Below are 12,739 nucleotides of genomic sequence, written 5' to 3' on the forward strand. Positions count from 1 at the left end.
GAGAGGAGGAGGAGCGAAAAGGTCGGGATCGTAACCACCGGTCTTGAGGGATGCACAGTTTCGTTTTTTTTCTGCAACATGGTGGCAGTGGGGGCAGGCAGAATGAGGCAGAGCGAGGACAAAGTGGTACAGACCAAGCACAATGACATTTGAGGCGCTACAAATAAACTTGCCACACAGAAACCAAGCAACATGAACAGCTACACTACATAATAACCAGGACGAGGAGCGCCACTGCGACGCCTGCGCCAGAGACGCGCATGCCCATGCCCGCTGCACCACTGGGTTTCGCTGTAGCTGTGCCCGTGGCCGTCGCGTTCGATACAGGCTGGCTCGTTCCGCCCGTAGTGGGCACGCTTCCTGTCGTTGTCGACAGCGACTCGGGGTGCTGCGTCGAGCTGACACTGCCCATACTACTTCCTGCTCCGGATCCAGACCCAAATACACTGGAGCCGCCGGCCGTGGGCGTGGGCGTGTCTGTAGGCGTGCTGGCCGTGGTGGTGGTCGCGTTGTCGGCGAGGGTGGAGGTGACGGCTGAGCTGTCGCTGCCGTTATTGAGGATGTTGGGGGATACGGCGCCGTCGACGACTTGGAACGCGTCCGACTGGCCAAAGATGGCTAAAGAAGCCGTGTCAGTGGAAGGTTTCTCCTAGACATGGACATGGACACGGCACGGCTCGCTCGCTCGCTGTAGGCGGACAGGCTGTGGACGGGAGTGGACGGGCGGGCGGGCCAGAACGTCGCGTCGGGTGCACGGCAAACTGCCCGACCTCGATGGACACAGGATACCTTCTTGCCGCCGATGGCCGCCCTGTCCAAGCCGCTAGTGTCGCCCGCCGGCTCCATTGTCCCAGTACGCGCTACCACCCGGGCAGTGCGGAGGACAGAAACGAGGCCTTCACCTGCGCATGGCCATTGCTGTCCGCGCGTAAAGGTAAAGGCAGGGAAGGACGGCGGCGTCCACTTTGGCGTCCACTTTCCCGCTTTACACAATGAATGCGGTGGAGACGGCCACACGCCAGAAGACGCCTACTCGCGCACCCTCCCGACCTGAAGATCAAGAGAGCCAGCCCCAAAGGAGATCTCAGGAGGGAGCAAGGAACAGACGAAGAGCAAAAACGAAGGGTGGTGGGAGGCACAACCGGGACAGGGTTTGGCCCAACGCCTACTCTTTTTTATCTTTTTTGTTTTGTTCTTGCAAAGGGACGCAAAACCAGTCCACTTACCAGAAGCGTTTCCCTTGAGGGCTACCACGAGGACGTACCCGTTCCCGGGCTTGGCGGTGCTGATGTCGGGGTTGGTCGGGGGCGTAAAGTTGTCGCCTGGGAGTTGGTGTCAGTTACGTTGCTTTCACCGTGGACGAATCGTCGCAATTCCCAGCCGCCCCGACATTACAACCTCGTCGGGGTGCGTGGAAAGGCGACGCAGTTCGCCGCTGCCCGCTGGTCCGCCAGTGCCGGGGCTGAAAGCAACAGCATCCACTCACCGCCGTTGAGGAGCAGGTCGCTGGCGAGTAAGGAGGAGTCGGGGTTGTGCAGGATCCAGTCCACTTCGGGTAACGGCGGACAGCAGATGAGTGTCTGAATGACCTGTACGTCGATGACGTTGTATCCACCGGTATACCCTGCGTGCGATGTTAGTCGATGCATCTCAATACGGCGCATCCAAAGGGCGAGAGCAGTCACAGCTGTAGCTGGGGTGGACCAGTAAGTACATACAGGGTTCAGTGCTGTTGGGCGAAAGTACGGTGACGCCGTAGACCTGTCCCATGTAGGTGAGCGCGCGGACCGTGCTCATGGCAAGACTGAGGGTGGCGACGGACCACCACATCGTAGTCTTCATGGTGCTTGATGGCCGTTTCGAGGAGACGTGTGGCGAGATCAAGTTGTGACCAAGTGGACAACGGACAATGCTGGGCGCGTGGGCGTGTTGATAAATATACAGGAATGATATGACGGCGAGTCATGTGCCGCGCGCCAAGACTTCGTCAGCGTCGGCGGCGTGCATCGCATTTTCGGTCCCAACAATGGCTCTTGCGGTAGCTGCAGGCCACCATGGTCTTGAGTGAGTACAGGTGGTGCATGAGAACGTTTGGACTGCGCAGTTCTGCGCAGCTCGAGTAGTGGCCAAGATGTGGAGACGGGGGAGGAGCCATCATGCACGGTTTGTCGTGCCAAGTACAAGTTAGCGTGTGGGGCCTGCATAGCCTCTGTCGAGCACCACGCTAGCTTGCTAGCTAGCAGGACGGCAGAACAACACGTGTCTATTCCACAGCTGGCGCTTGTGTGTGGTCTAGAGTGGATGGAAGGTGTGAGCGATGGACAAGATAGCACAAGACGGCCACGGTCGCGGGTGGCAAACGTGCTCTCGCTGCTGGTTGCTCCTGAAACAAACAAACGCGGCTCGATATGGCCACCCATTCCCGTCCCGTCGTTGCCGGCGTATGAGCTCTGACATCAGACATTGACGTCCCTGTTTGCGATATCATCTCTGATCTCTCTGAAGGCTGACATAAAGCCCTTCAAGGCCGTAATGTAGAGTGGCTGGGCACGCAGAACACGCCTCCACAACGCGTACTGTGTGCCTCTTGCAGCCGAGGACATACTCGTTCCAACAACGTGGTTTCCGTCACCAAGGCAACAGGTCTCCCGCAGGCCGCAGGCAGAGGACGACCCCAAGACCTGACAAGCAACAGACCGTGTGGGCGTGCAGTACAGCAGAGGCCGGAGAAGGGGCCAGATATCGTAAAACGTTCCATGGGGGGAATGAAATGGCCCAGCCGCATCGGGTTTGAGCGAGGCACGACGTCACACGCACATTCCATTTCTGTCCATAAATGCCGCGCACAGGAGACATCTGACTCTCTTTTGTGTCTCGCCCCTCGCCACCTCTCCAAACGACTCCACACAACTCCATCCACACCGTCTACGCAGACAGCGCTGTCTAACCATGGGTTCCGCTTTGTCGTGAGTGTCTCTTGGGGGTGGGCTGCAGTTGGGGCACAACGGAGGAGGAGGTCCAGTGATCGGCCGTGGCCGTCACATCAGCCACCGAGTTGACTCGCCATCGCACACAACCTTCTGAACTCGACGTCGGACTGTCATCCAGCGCGCCCCCATGCACATCCTTGACCTCAATCGGTCCCCACAGCTCCTCACGAGCCCAGAGCCATCACTGACACCTGCTCCAGCTGTCTCTCGGACCCTTCAAAGGCCGACAACAACAAACCCGCCGCTGCTCCGGCCGCAGCTGGTGCCGGAGGTGCCGCTCACGCTGCCGCCAACCCCACCAACGCCAAGTCTGACACCTCCTCGTCGTCGACGGCGTGTCAATGCAAGAGTGGCGGGTCATGCGTGTGTGGTGCAGCTGGGTGCACTTGCGGCCAAACCGCCGTCGCCGCCGGAGCCACGCCGTCAAAGGAGGCCGCGTTGTCTCCGTGCAGCTGTCAGTCTGGCGGCCAGTGCGCCTGCTCGGGAGCCTGCACATGTTCCCAGAAGGCTGCGGGAGCCGCCGGCACCGTTGCTGCGACGTCAGCTTGTGAATGCCAAGCTGGAGGCCAGTGTCGCTGCCCGTCAGGAAGTTGCACGTGTTCGCAAAAGGCCACTGGTGCCGCCGCCGCCGCAACCGCTCCTTCGACTTGCCAATGCCAATCGGGAGGCCAGTGTGGCTGCTCAGGCGCCTGTACCTGCTCACAGACGAAGACTGCCGCGTGCGCGTAAGTGTCTCTTCCTCCCTCTCATCTCTGTCTGGCGTTGGTGGTCGAGTGGTGATGGAGACCGACGCATCTCAATTTCTAGCCGTTTTCGGCTGGATCGTCGTCATCCGTGGTCTGCCCACTGAACTGGGCCCACCGGTGGACGGGTTTGGGGTGCGGGTCGTGACGTCGACGCGATTCTGCCTCGAGTCTCGTCAACCTGACCTCTAGTCCTGTATTCACCACAGCCCCTCCCTCTTTCCCATCCCACCTACCCCCTCCCCCAATCCGTCCAAACTCGGTGACTTGACGGTGCTTCATCTGCGTCCCAATGAGCCCCAGTCAAACCCCATGCCTTCAGGAAAACTGCTGACCTTCCTCCCAGTTGTGGTAGTGGTTCTGAATGCCGCTGTGCGCCCGGTACATGCCGTTGCGGCAAGCCCGAGCAGAAGACGAACTGCGCGTGTGCCGGTGTGTGCACGTGCAGCGATGAGTTTGACTGTAAGCCTGGGGCCTGTCAATGTTCGACTTGCCCCAAGCCCGGCGACGACGCTGCCCGCGCCGCCATTGCCGACCTCAAGGCCGAAGGCCACGGCTGTTCCTGCGGCCCCAGTTGCGCCTGTGGGCCAGGTGAATGCAAGTGCTAATCGTAAGTAATAGCGCACGCTTGAGGGTTTGTGAGCGTGATCAGGACTCAAAAGGCTGACCGAGGAAGACGTTTATGTTTCTTGAGTTGTGTGATTGCCGCGACTTTTGATGCCGACGTCCGACCGGACCACGGTGCTGCAAGAGGTGCAGGAGGTAATAGGCGCTGTCTGACTGGTGAGGTGTTGACAAGTCGAAAAGATGAGAAAGAAGCACAGCCAGAGATCCCGAGAGCGATGTATAATGTGGACCCGAGGAATGACCATGGAGCGAGGCGGTTAGCACTGATGGCGTGACTGTGGCAAATGAATGCACTACGTCCAGCGCGACTGACTTTGCTCGTTTACTACGTGAATCACAGTCTTATCTCGGATTTCAGTGACGTATACGATCTGGGTACTGCGTGTCGGGAGAGTCCCCTCACCTCAAGTTGAGTTGGTCCGTCTCACTGTTCACTCGACGATCGCAGATGGCGCCACTTGGCCGATCCAAATCAGCTCCACGCTTTGTATCCCATGTTGCAGATTGGGTCCTAGTGAGCTAGTAGCATCCATTGCTGAGCTCGGTAGAGTCGTCCCTCGGGTGTGGGGGCCAATCTTCACGTCTACCGACGGAGCAGAGGCTCGACATGGTATCGCCATTGCGCGCAGGTGGAAATGGAGTTGGTAATGGGTGCTGTGAGAGGTGGAGAGGAGAGAGAGCAAGAGGAGGAGTGCAGAGTGTAGCAAACAAGGTCGAAGTACATATCCGGAAGGCCATCTGCGGTGTGTGAGGGCACCGTTTACATGTACGTCTGCCCACATGCGTTATTCAGTCAGTCAGCGAAGTAGGTGTTGGTGGCGGGAGAGGACCGAAAAAAGAGTACAGACGACAAGGACGATTGGGAGTTTATTGACATGTGCAGCAGTGAATCGCGTCCATCATAACTGTCTTCATCGTTACGCTCATGATTTTTTTTTTAATTGTACATATCTCAAACACATAAAGCGAGGCGGAGGTTGGGGGGAGGCGGGAGGTAAGGGGGAAGGGGAGGTAAGGGGAAGGGAGAGAGGGGTATGGGTTGGCAAGTGTAGTACTCTCCTGTGGGAGTCAGCATTGGAATCGCTCTACGAGAGATGGGTCGCGTGGACCACCCCAAGAACAGTGGAGGGCATTCACTCACAGGCGGGGTCCTTCTTAACGAACGGGTTCAGGTTCAGGGGGAATCCTGGAACCTTCCTCTTGCCAACACGGCAGTAGCAGCGAGGGTGGTCGTCAGCGTCCCAGCGCGCGCAGCGGTGAAGGTCGGGGCAGCCGCTGAGGCTGCATGCGCCCGTGAGGTTGAACTGTTCGCAAAACGTAGGGGTGGGGGCCTGGGTACTGGAGCCCGGCAGTGTTGTTGGTTATGTTTGAAACATTGACGATGCGACTCCAAATTACCGTATGGGCGCCAGCAGCACTTAGACTAGGCTGAGGGGTGGCGACCGCAGGAGTGGCAATGGCGACCGCAGAAGCGGGAGGGCCAGCGACGAAGGCGACTGGAGCGGGAAGGCCAGCGACGGAGGGGACAGGAGGGGGAGGCCCAGCGACAGAGGCGACTGGAGCGGAGACAGCTGGAATGGAGACAGCCGCCGCGACGGTGGTCACCGCGTCGAGGGTCTTGTTGGCGATCGCGCGAAGCTCCTCCAGGGTGGACGTGACAGAGGTCATCGCAGGGGGAGTGTCGGCAATGAGGACGTAAGGCCTGAAGTCCTTGTCGACAGTGGCAGGGTTGTCGTAGATGTAGCGGACCAGTTCAGCCTTGGTCGCGCCTGAGCGAAGCTCGGTGGTAGACACACAGCAGCTGCGGAGGTCGACGTTGATGGACTTCAGCGACGGCATATACGGCTTGCCAAGAGGATAAACGGGGGTGGGGGGTTGACACGGTAGTGGTTTTAGTGGCCAGAGGATGGAAGGAGGGAATATAAAATTGAAAAGAGTGTGTTGGGGGGAGAGAGCGGGGATGGGTGGATGAGTGACAGAGAGAAAGCGAAAGAGCTGGGGGGGAAACGGTAGCTGTCGCCCTTCTTATACCTCTTGGAGCCCAGTCCATATCCGTGCAGTCGAAGCTCCAGTGGCCTGTCAGTGCACCTGTCAACAGACTATGGCTACCAATGGCCGCACCAACCGCACCTCCAGCCGCGCTGCCTACGTGCGGGCCTCCGTTTGCTCGATCCTTCTGCTCTTTCACTTTGTCCGTTTCCTTCGTTTTGTTCAAGAACTTTCGCTCTGTGGCGGTTTCACGTCGTTCTTTTACGTCGTTCATGCCTTTCGTATTCCGCGCTCGAAACTAATATATAATTGCAAAGTATTCAACTACCTAGTACATAGCAACCACCGGTCTGACGTGAGACTGGGGCTCGGGTTCACAGCTTCGATGCGGTTGCGCAAAAAGCTAGTGACTCTGCGGAGGCCTAGCTGGCGTCATGGTCGGCTATCGTTAATACCGTAACACAATACACAGACTCGCCTTGCTGGCCGTGAAACAGTATCCCCACAACCTGTACCCGACCCTGCGTGGAACACCTTGTTCTTCTCCTCTTCCTTTGTGACAGTGCTAAAAGTCAAGGTGGCGTTGCCAGCTCGCCGTCTCGCGCTCAGCACGAGGTCACGGCACAGAAAATCCAAGAGAAAGAGGCACAACACTATCATTCTGGGCTCCAGCAAGGCATGCGCCCGTTATTTAATTGCTGTTGCATTACCTCATGGCTAGAAGTCACACACAGTCTGTCTCTGGAGCAAGTCAAACGAGCGTCCTTGTTATCCATGTCGGGACTGGTTAGAGACATTTTGCCACACCCAGTTTGGTTTCCTCGCACGCAGCAGCCAGACTCCCCTCGAGACCATTCTCGCCCACACACGCGACAACCTGGCCGATGTCACACTGCCCGGCTGTAGCCCTGCGGCCCGCGAGGTGCCGCTGCGGCACTGCTGTTCTGCACGCTGAACGCTGTGCGGAAACGGAAGTAAATGATCATTGACAAACGGCCCCCTCGCATTCCCACGCTATTTAACGCGTTCGACGTGGTTGCTTTTCCTTTGTCTCCAAACATCTTCTCATTCATCCATCCATCCATCCATCCACCCCTCCGTTCTGGCGTGATAACCAGGCCCTCCCCCCCCCCCTTTCCCCTTCCCTCCTCCGTCCTGGCGTGATAACCAGCCCCGTCCTGGCGTGATAACCAGCCCCGTCCTGGCGTGATAACCAGCCCCGTCCTGGCGTGGTAACCAGCCCCGTTCTGGCGTGATAACCAGTGTGTTAGGAGGGACCGGTTGATCCAGAGTTCCTCCTGGCGTACAGTACAGTCCACCACGAAAGGAAGTGAACTGCACTGTACACCAGAAAACTGCTATTGTTACTCGTTCGTGGTCTAACGTTTGAAGCCTTGTAATCTGGTGTAGTTGATGCCCGTCACCAGTTGGCCGCTGACCAGCTCATTTCAGATGATGGAAAGTGTGTAGTGTGAAGTACCCGCCAACTGCACCTTCCTGGATCGCTGGACATTTCAGAGGCCATTGACGTCCCCCACATCGAGGTCGCTTGCCGAGACAACGGACCTTACGAGGGAGGTTTACTGAACTCAAGCTCACAAGGCGTGCCCGATTCAGTGCTGCCTTGCACGGGAGACACGACACACTCCCCAAGCGTCCTTGAGGACCACCACCTCGCTCGCTCTAGAGTTCCCATCGACTTCAGACAAAGGACAGGCCCTGTGCCCAGGTGGCATGGTCCGGTCGTGACCTCTTCCGCGTGAACGTGAGAGCAGTACATTAACTCTGAGAGGGTGCCCTTCGTCTGTATTTTGTTCGTCTTCATCAACGTTTCCTCAGTCACCCGTCGGGCACGTCACGTCCGGCTCTTAGACACCAGCAATTGGCCAGCAAGATGCCTCCTCCCAAGACCGTGAACAGGACCAAGCCCAGAACCCGCTCTCCGCCTGGGTTCAAGGCCGGCCTCGAGCTCATGGCCCACCTCGGTGGTATCCAGGTGAAGGGCAATGGCCAGCACCCATATTTCTAGTGAGTCTTGTCGCACGAGCATGCTCCGAGCATCTGGTCGTGTGTCACTCTGGGAAGAACGGTCGGTGTGCGGTATGCGGCGATGGGAACGACCAGGACACATTGTGCCCGTACTCGCTCCCAGGTCAGACTGCAAAGTTGACTGATTTCTCAGCTTCCCACCTGCCACTCGCACCCGTGTGGGTGTTGAGCGCTGCCGTCGCTGTGTCAACAAGTCTGGCGAGACGGCTCCCTGTCATGTCCAGCCTCTCACGCTCGTGGGACGCAACCTATGGCTGTCGCACCAGTGTCATGGGTGTATCCTTACGCCGGACGAAGACGACGAGTGTTCGCTCGAAGGGGCTTACTACTTTGTCAACGAAGAGCAGCACCTCGTCCGCTGCGACAGGGAGGGAGTAGCCGTTGATAGTGAGACCTTCCAGGGCAGAGTCCTGGAGGTACCGCTCCAGGCCATGTCCGGACCTGTGAAGTAGGTTGGGACCGCCGTCCTGGCCACCCATAGGCTGACGGCTATCAGCTCTGACTTGAGTGACCCCATTAGGCCGCTTTCTCTCCCCATCGCCGCCGTCACTGCCGACACGGTCTCCGGCACACCCGTCGACGATATCGACTACCCTCAGCCTGACCTCACCCAGAGCATCTCCTCGGCCATGGACGAGGTCGTCTTCACTCCCCCGGCTGACTTGGACCCCACCAGCCCCCTTTGGCCGGCCTCGGAACCAGTCCCCAAGGCCTGGTGCTCTGCCGAGGACCCCAACTCCGACCCCAAGTCGCTTCAGCCTCAGACTCGCCGTTCCCGCGCCTCGTCCTACTCGAGCAACACGACGGAACCCACCCCGCGCGCCCCTGACCCTCTCCAGCAGCTCGGCGCGAGTGGGCGGGACACGCCCAAGGTCCTCGCGTCCTTGTCACACAACTTGAACAAGGAGCTGGCGGCACTCTACAAGATCGACCAGGAAGTGGCAGACCTCCGCCACACGCTCAAGATCAAAGAAGGCCATCGTGAGGCTCACGCCCTCAAGGTGGCTACGTACCGCCATGCCATTGACGATGCGCTTGGCGCGCTCGAGGGCGAAAAGGCTTCGTTGCGCGCTCTGTTGAGCCGCTTCGAGAGGGACGTGGGGGTCTAGGTGAATAAACACAAATATATACATTAAAGAATGCGAAAGTATGCCGGTTGCTCGCGTTGCCAAGACGCCAGTGGAGACAGTGGACGTCACGCCACCTCTCAACCAATGAAAGCCCGCCAACATGACTCCTTCAGGGGCCCAGGGGTGTCCACCTCGCTCGGTTCCAGCTCAATCCCCAGCCCTTGAAGCTACTACCTGCAGCTGAGAGTGAGAAGAAGACGGACAAACGTGCGGAGAGGTCCGTACGAACGCAACGGCCCGCGATAGCCACCACAACCTCATGCACATGTGTGGGTGGGTTTAGCACAGCGGTAGTTGCGAGAGATTGCAAATCTCTAGGTCCCCGGTTCGATCCCGGGAACTCACTAGCAAGCCTTGTACAGCATCTGTTGAAAAGGTTCGTTTTTGCTGCTCAATGAAGCGGAAAGTTGACAAGAAGGTGGTATGTAGGGTGAGACTTGGGGGTGCCACAAATGTCCGATCCGCCACTTTATTCGGGCCCCCGCCTTTTGACCTCCACCTCCACCGGGCACATCCAGGTGACGGTGTTGTTTGCGGTTGACTCACCTCCCACTTCGCAACCATGACCCGCGCGAAGCAAAAGCAGGCAGAGGACAGCGCAAAGATAGCAACTGCTCGGTCCAGGCGGTTAAAGAAGGTTGATACTGTACGCGGTGACGAATCGGCAGCACCCACAGAGACCAAGGTCGACCCAGAAGGCCCAGAACCCGCGGTGTTCACGCAGGTTACGCGCCCCGAGCTGGCTCAATATCGCGTCGAGCTGGGCTATGGCGCAGACGTCTACTTCCAGAAAGAGGTATGGTGTAATCACGGCTTCATGTCTATCTGTACCACCTGACGATCCCAGTTTCTGTCCCGCACCGAGACACAGGAATGGTATGACACTCTCTTGGTACTTGACACCTGTGAGCGCACTGTTTCCTCGCCTCGCTGACATGCAGGGTGTACGTCTAATCTGCCCGCTATCCGAGTTGCATTTAGCTCACTGTCAACTCACTTACAGACCAACCCACGTTGAAGCTGTACGGACGCACCATTACCCAGTCTCGCCAAATCGCGGCGTACTCGACCGGTCCGATGAACATGAAGTATTCTGGCGCCGAGATTGACGTCCACCACCCCTTCCCGCCTGCCCTCGAGGCCATGAGGCTACGGGTCCAGGCCGACTTGGGAATCACGTTCAACCATGTCTTGTTGAATCGGTACGACGACGGCAGCGTGTACATTGGGTGCGTCAACGCATCTTACAGCTTTGGTAGGGGCCCACCAAGCTGACCCACCAGTCGACACTCGGATACAAAGGACAACGGCGTGGTAGTCAGCGTCAGCCTCGGTGCAGAGCGGACGTTTATCATGAGCCCACGGCTACCGGCCAAAAATGCGCGTGTGGGCGTTGCGGTACCTGCGTCCGAGGCGGGAGCGCTGGCGAAGCGCAAGAATGTAAAGTGGCAGTGGGTAGCTAGGCGACAGGATTCGGTGAACCGTATAGCTGACAGCAGGCTTACGAGCGGCAGCCTCTTGGTCATGCAGGGTGAGTTAGACGATGTCCCAAGTCTTTAAACTGACATCAGGTTCCACGCAAGAGTTCTGGAAGGTGAGGGTTGGGGAACGTTCGCACAGCTAACCACCCAGCACGAGATCCCTCGCGAGGCAGGTGTAAAGGCCGGCAGGATCAGTCTGACATTCCGGCAACTGTCATGAGCGCGTCCGCTCTGTGTATAGATATTCACCTGTTGTGCTACCATGTGTGCCACGCGCTGAGATGCAACGCAAAGATACACCTCTCTGCATCACCCTTCTGACCAATGCTCTCCGGTCTAGACACACGCTTCTAGAGCTTGGCCTTGTCGTCCTTGACGACCTGGACAATGGCCTTGCCCCAAGTCTTGCGGTTCTCAATGTCGCCCAGGCCCTCGGGGACCTTGTCGAGGCCGTCGTAGAGCTTGTCAAAGGTGTAAGGGACGAGCTCGCCGCGCTCAATGTGTCCGAGGACGAGGTTGAGGACCTCGTGGTAGCGGGGAGGGTCGCGGATGGCCGTCGCGCCCCAGAACAGGCCGACGATGGAGCACTGTTTCAAGAGCACGAGGTTGGCGGGCACCTTTTCAATCGTGCCGGCGGCAAAGCCGACGACGACGAGGCGCGAGTTCCACGCCACGCACTTGAGCGAGGGGACCAGCATGCCCACAGGGTCGTACACGACGTCGACGCCGTGGCCGCCCGTAATCTTCATCACCTCCTTCTGCCACCCTTCCTTGCCATAGTCGATCGTGTAGTCGGCGCCGCCCTTGTCGACGCAGATCTTGCGCTTGTCGTCGGAACCCGCAGCGGCAATGACCTTGCACCCGAGCATCTTGGCGATCTGGCACGCGGCGAGACCCACACCACCGGCACCGGCGAGGACGAGGACCCACTCGCCCGCCTGGGCCTTGGCGCGGCCCACGAGCGCCTCGTACGAGGTCGGGAAGGTGAGGTAGATGCCCGCCGCCTGGGCGTACGAGACGTTCTTGGGGATCGGCAGCAGCGACTTGGGGTCGGACACGACGTGCTCCGAGAACGCACCCTGGGCGTAGCCGAACACGCGGTCTGGACGAGTCAGCGCGGCCACTACAAGAGGGGGGGGGGGGGGGGGTGAGAACGAGCAAGGCCAAAGAGACGACGAACTGCAGCTACTATGACCCATGTGTAGCTGTCTTGCTCGTCTCTCGGCCATCGCCGCCGCACCCCCCACTCGCTCAAGCGACTCACCGCCATGCTTGTACTTGCATCCCTTGGGAATGGGCGAGCGCTCGCTAATCTTGCCACCAAACTCGGCGCCGAGGATGAACGGCATGGGGGGCTGGTCTGCACCGTCAGCTTGCAAGCACAGGGAGGGAGGGAGGGAGGGGGTTGTTTCCCACTCGATCATTCAAGGCGACGACACGATACGTACTCTGGTACTTGCCCTGCGACTGGAGGATGCTACGCCCGTTAGCCCATGTTTGCACAGTGCACAGCGGCCAGGCCGACTACAGACTACTACTCACTCGAAAAAGTTGAGACCGGCAGCGTGCACGTCGACGAGCACCTGGCCGTCGGCGGGCTTGGGCGCGGCAACCTCCGAGCTGGGCCATGTCAGCGATCAACGACGAGGAGCGGCTTTACACAGCTTGAAGACGTACACGGAGAGCTTGCTCGGGTGCTCGTGCTTGGTGATCTGGATAGCCTTCATGGT

The 12,739-nt window shown here is 58.8% G+C and overlaps 6 protein-coding genes and 1 non-coding gene across 7 annotated transcripts; 4 read left to right on the forward strand and 3 right to left on the reverse strand.

The window, feature by feature from the left end:
- Positions 1-205: 205 nt before the first annotated feature.
- On the reverse strand, positions 206-1,842 carry EHS24_007586 (uncharacterized protein; the record flags this gene model as incomplete). The annotated part of the gene is made up of 4 exons (XM_028622941.1): positions 206-618; positions 1,227-1,322; positions 1,487-1,624; positions 1,719-1,842. The coding sequence occupies 4 exons, from the start codon at positions 1,840-1,842 to the stop codon at positions 206-208; spliced, it is 771 nt and encodes a 256-aa protein (XP_028476834.1).
- Positions 1,843-2,949: 1,107 nt separating this feature from the next.
- On the forward strand, positions 2,950-3,925 carry EHS24_007587 (uncharacterized protein; the record flags this gene model as incomplete). Its single annotated transcript, XM_028622942.1, has 4 exons — positions 2,950-2,966; positions 3,191-3,298; positions 3,462-3,715; positions 3,798-3,925. 4 exons carry the CDS (start codon positions 2,950-2,952, stop codon positions 3,923-3,925), a joined length of 507 nt encoding a protein of 168 aa, XP_028476835.1.
- A 1,668-nt stretch (positions 3,926-5,593) lies between these two features.
- Positions 5,594-6,199, reverse strand: EHS24_007588 (uncharacterized protein; the record flags this gene model as incomplete). Its single annotated transcript, XM_028622943.1, has 1 exon — positions 5,594-6,199. The coding sequence occupies one exon, from the start codon at positions 6,197-6,199 to the stop codon at positions 5,594-5,596; it is 606 nt and encodes a 201-aa protein (XP_028476836.1).
- A 2,044-nt stretch (positions 6,200-8,243) lies between these two features.
- On the forward strand, positions 8,244-9,507 carry EHS24_007589 (uncharacterized protein; the record flags this gene model as incomplete). Its single annotated transcript, XM_028622944.1, has 3 exons — positions 8,244-8,377; positions 8,532-8,846; positions 8,895-9,507. The coding sequence occupies 3 exons, from the start codon at positions 8,244-8,246 to the stop codon at positions 9,505-9,507; spliced, it is 1,062 nt and encodes a 353-aa protein (XP_028476837.1).
- A 294-nt stretch (positions 9,508-9,801) lies between these two features.
- Positions 9,802-9,874, forward strand: EHS24_007590. The gene has a single exon. It is a non-coding gene; the product is annotated as a tRNA-Cys (tRNA).
- A 216-nt stretch (positions 9,875-10,090) lies between these two features.
- Positions 10,091-11,229, forward strand: EHS24_007591 (uncharacterized protein; the record flags this gene model as incomplete). The annotated part of the gene is made up of 7 exons (XM_028622945.1): positions 10,091-10,324; positions 10,376-10,433; positions 10,532-10,757; positions 10,812-10,979; positions 11,028-11,059; positions 11,100-11,122; positions 11,161-11,229. 7 exons carry the CDS (start codon positions 10,091-10,093, stop codon positions 11,227-11,229), a joined length of 810 nt encoding a protein of 269 aa, XP_028476838.1.
- Positions 11,230-11,359: 130 nt separating this feature from the next.
- EHS24_007592 (uncharacterized protein) lies at positions 11,360-12,736 on the reverse strand (the record flags this gene model as incomplete). Its single annotated transcript, XM_028622946.1, has 5 exons — positions 11,360-12,111; positions 12,274-12,369; positions 12,458-12,486; positions 12,552-12,629; positions 12,687-12,736. The coding sequence occupies 5 exons, from the start codon at positions 12,734-12,736 to the stop codon at positions 11,360-11,362; spliced, it is 1,005 nt and encodes a 334-aa protein (XP_028476839.1).
- Positions 12,737-12,739: the final 3 nt, after the last annotated feature.

This window comes from Apiotrichum porosum (genome assembly GCF_003942205.1).
Source record: "Apiotrichum porosum strain DSM 27194 chromosome Unknown scaffold_5, whole genome shotgun sequence".
NCBI classification, from domain to species: Eukaryota; Fungi; Basidiomycota; class Tremellomycetes; order Trichosporonales; family Trichosporonaceae; genus Apiotrichum; species Apiotrichum porosum.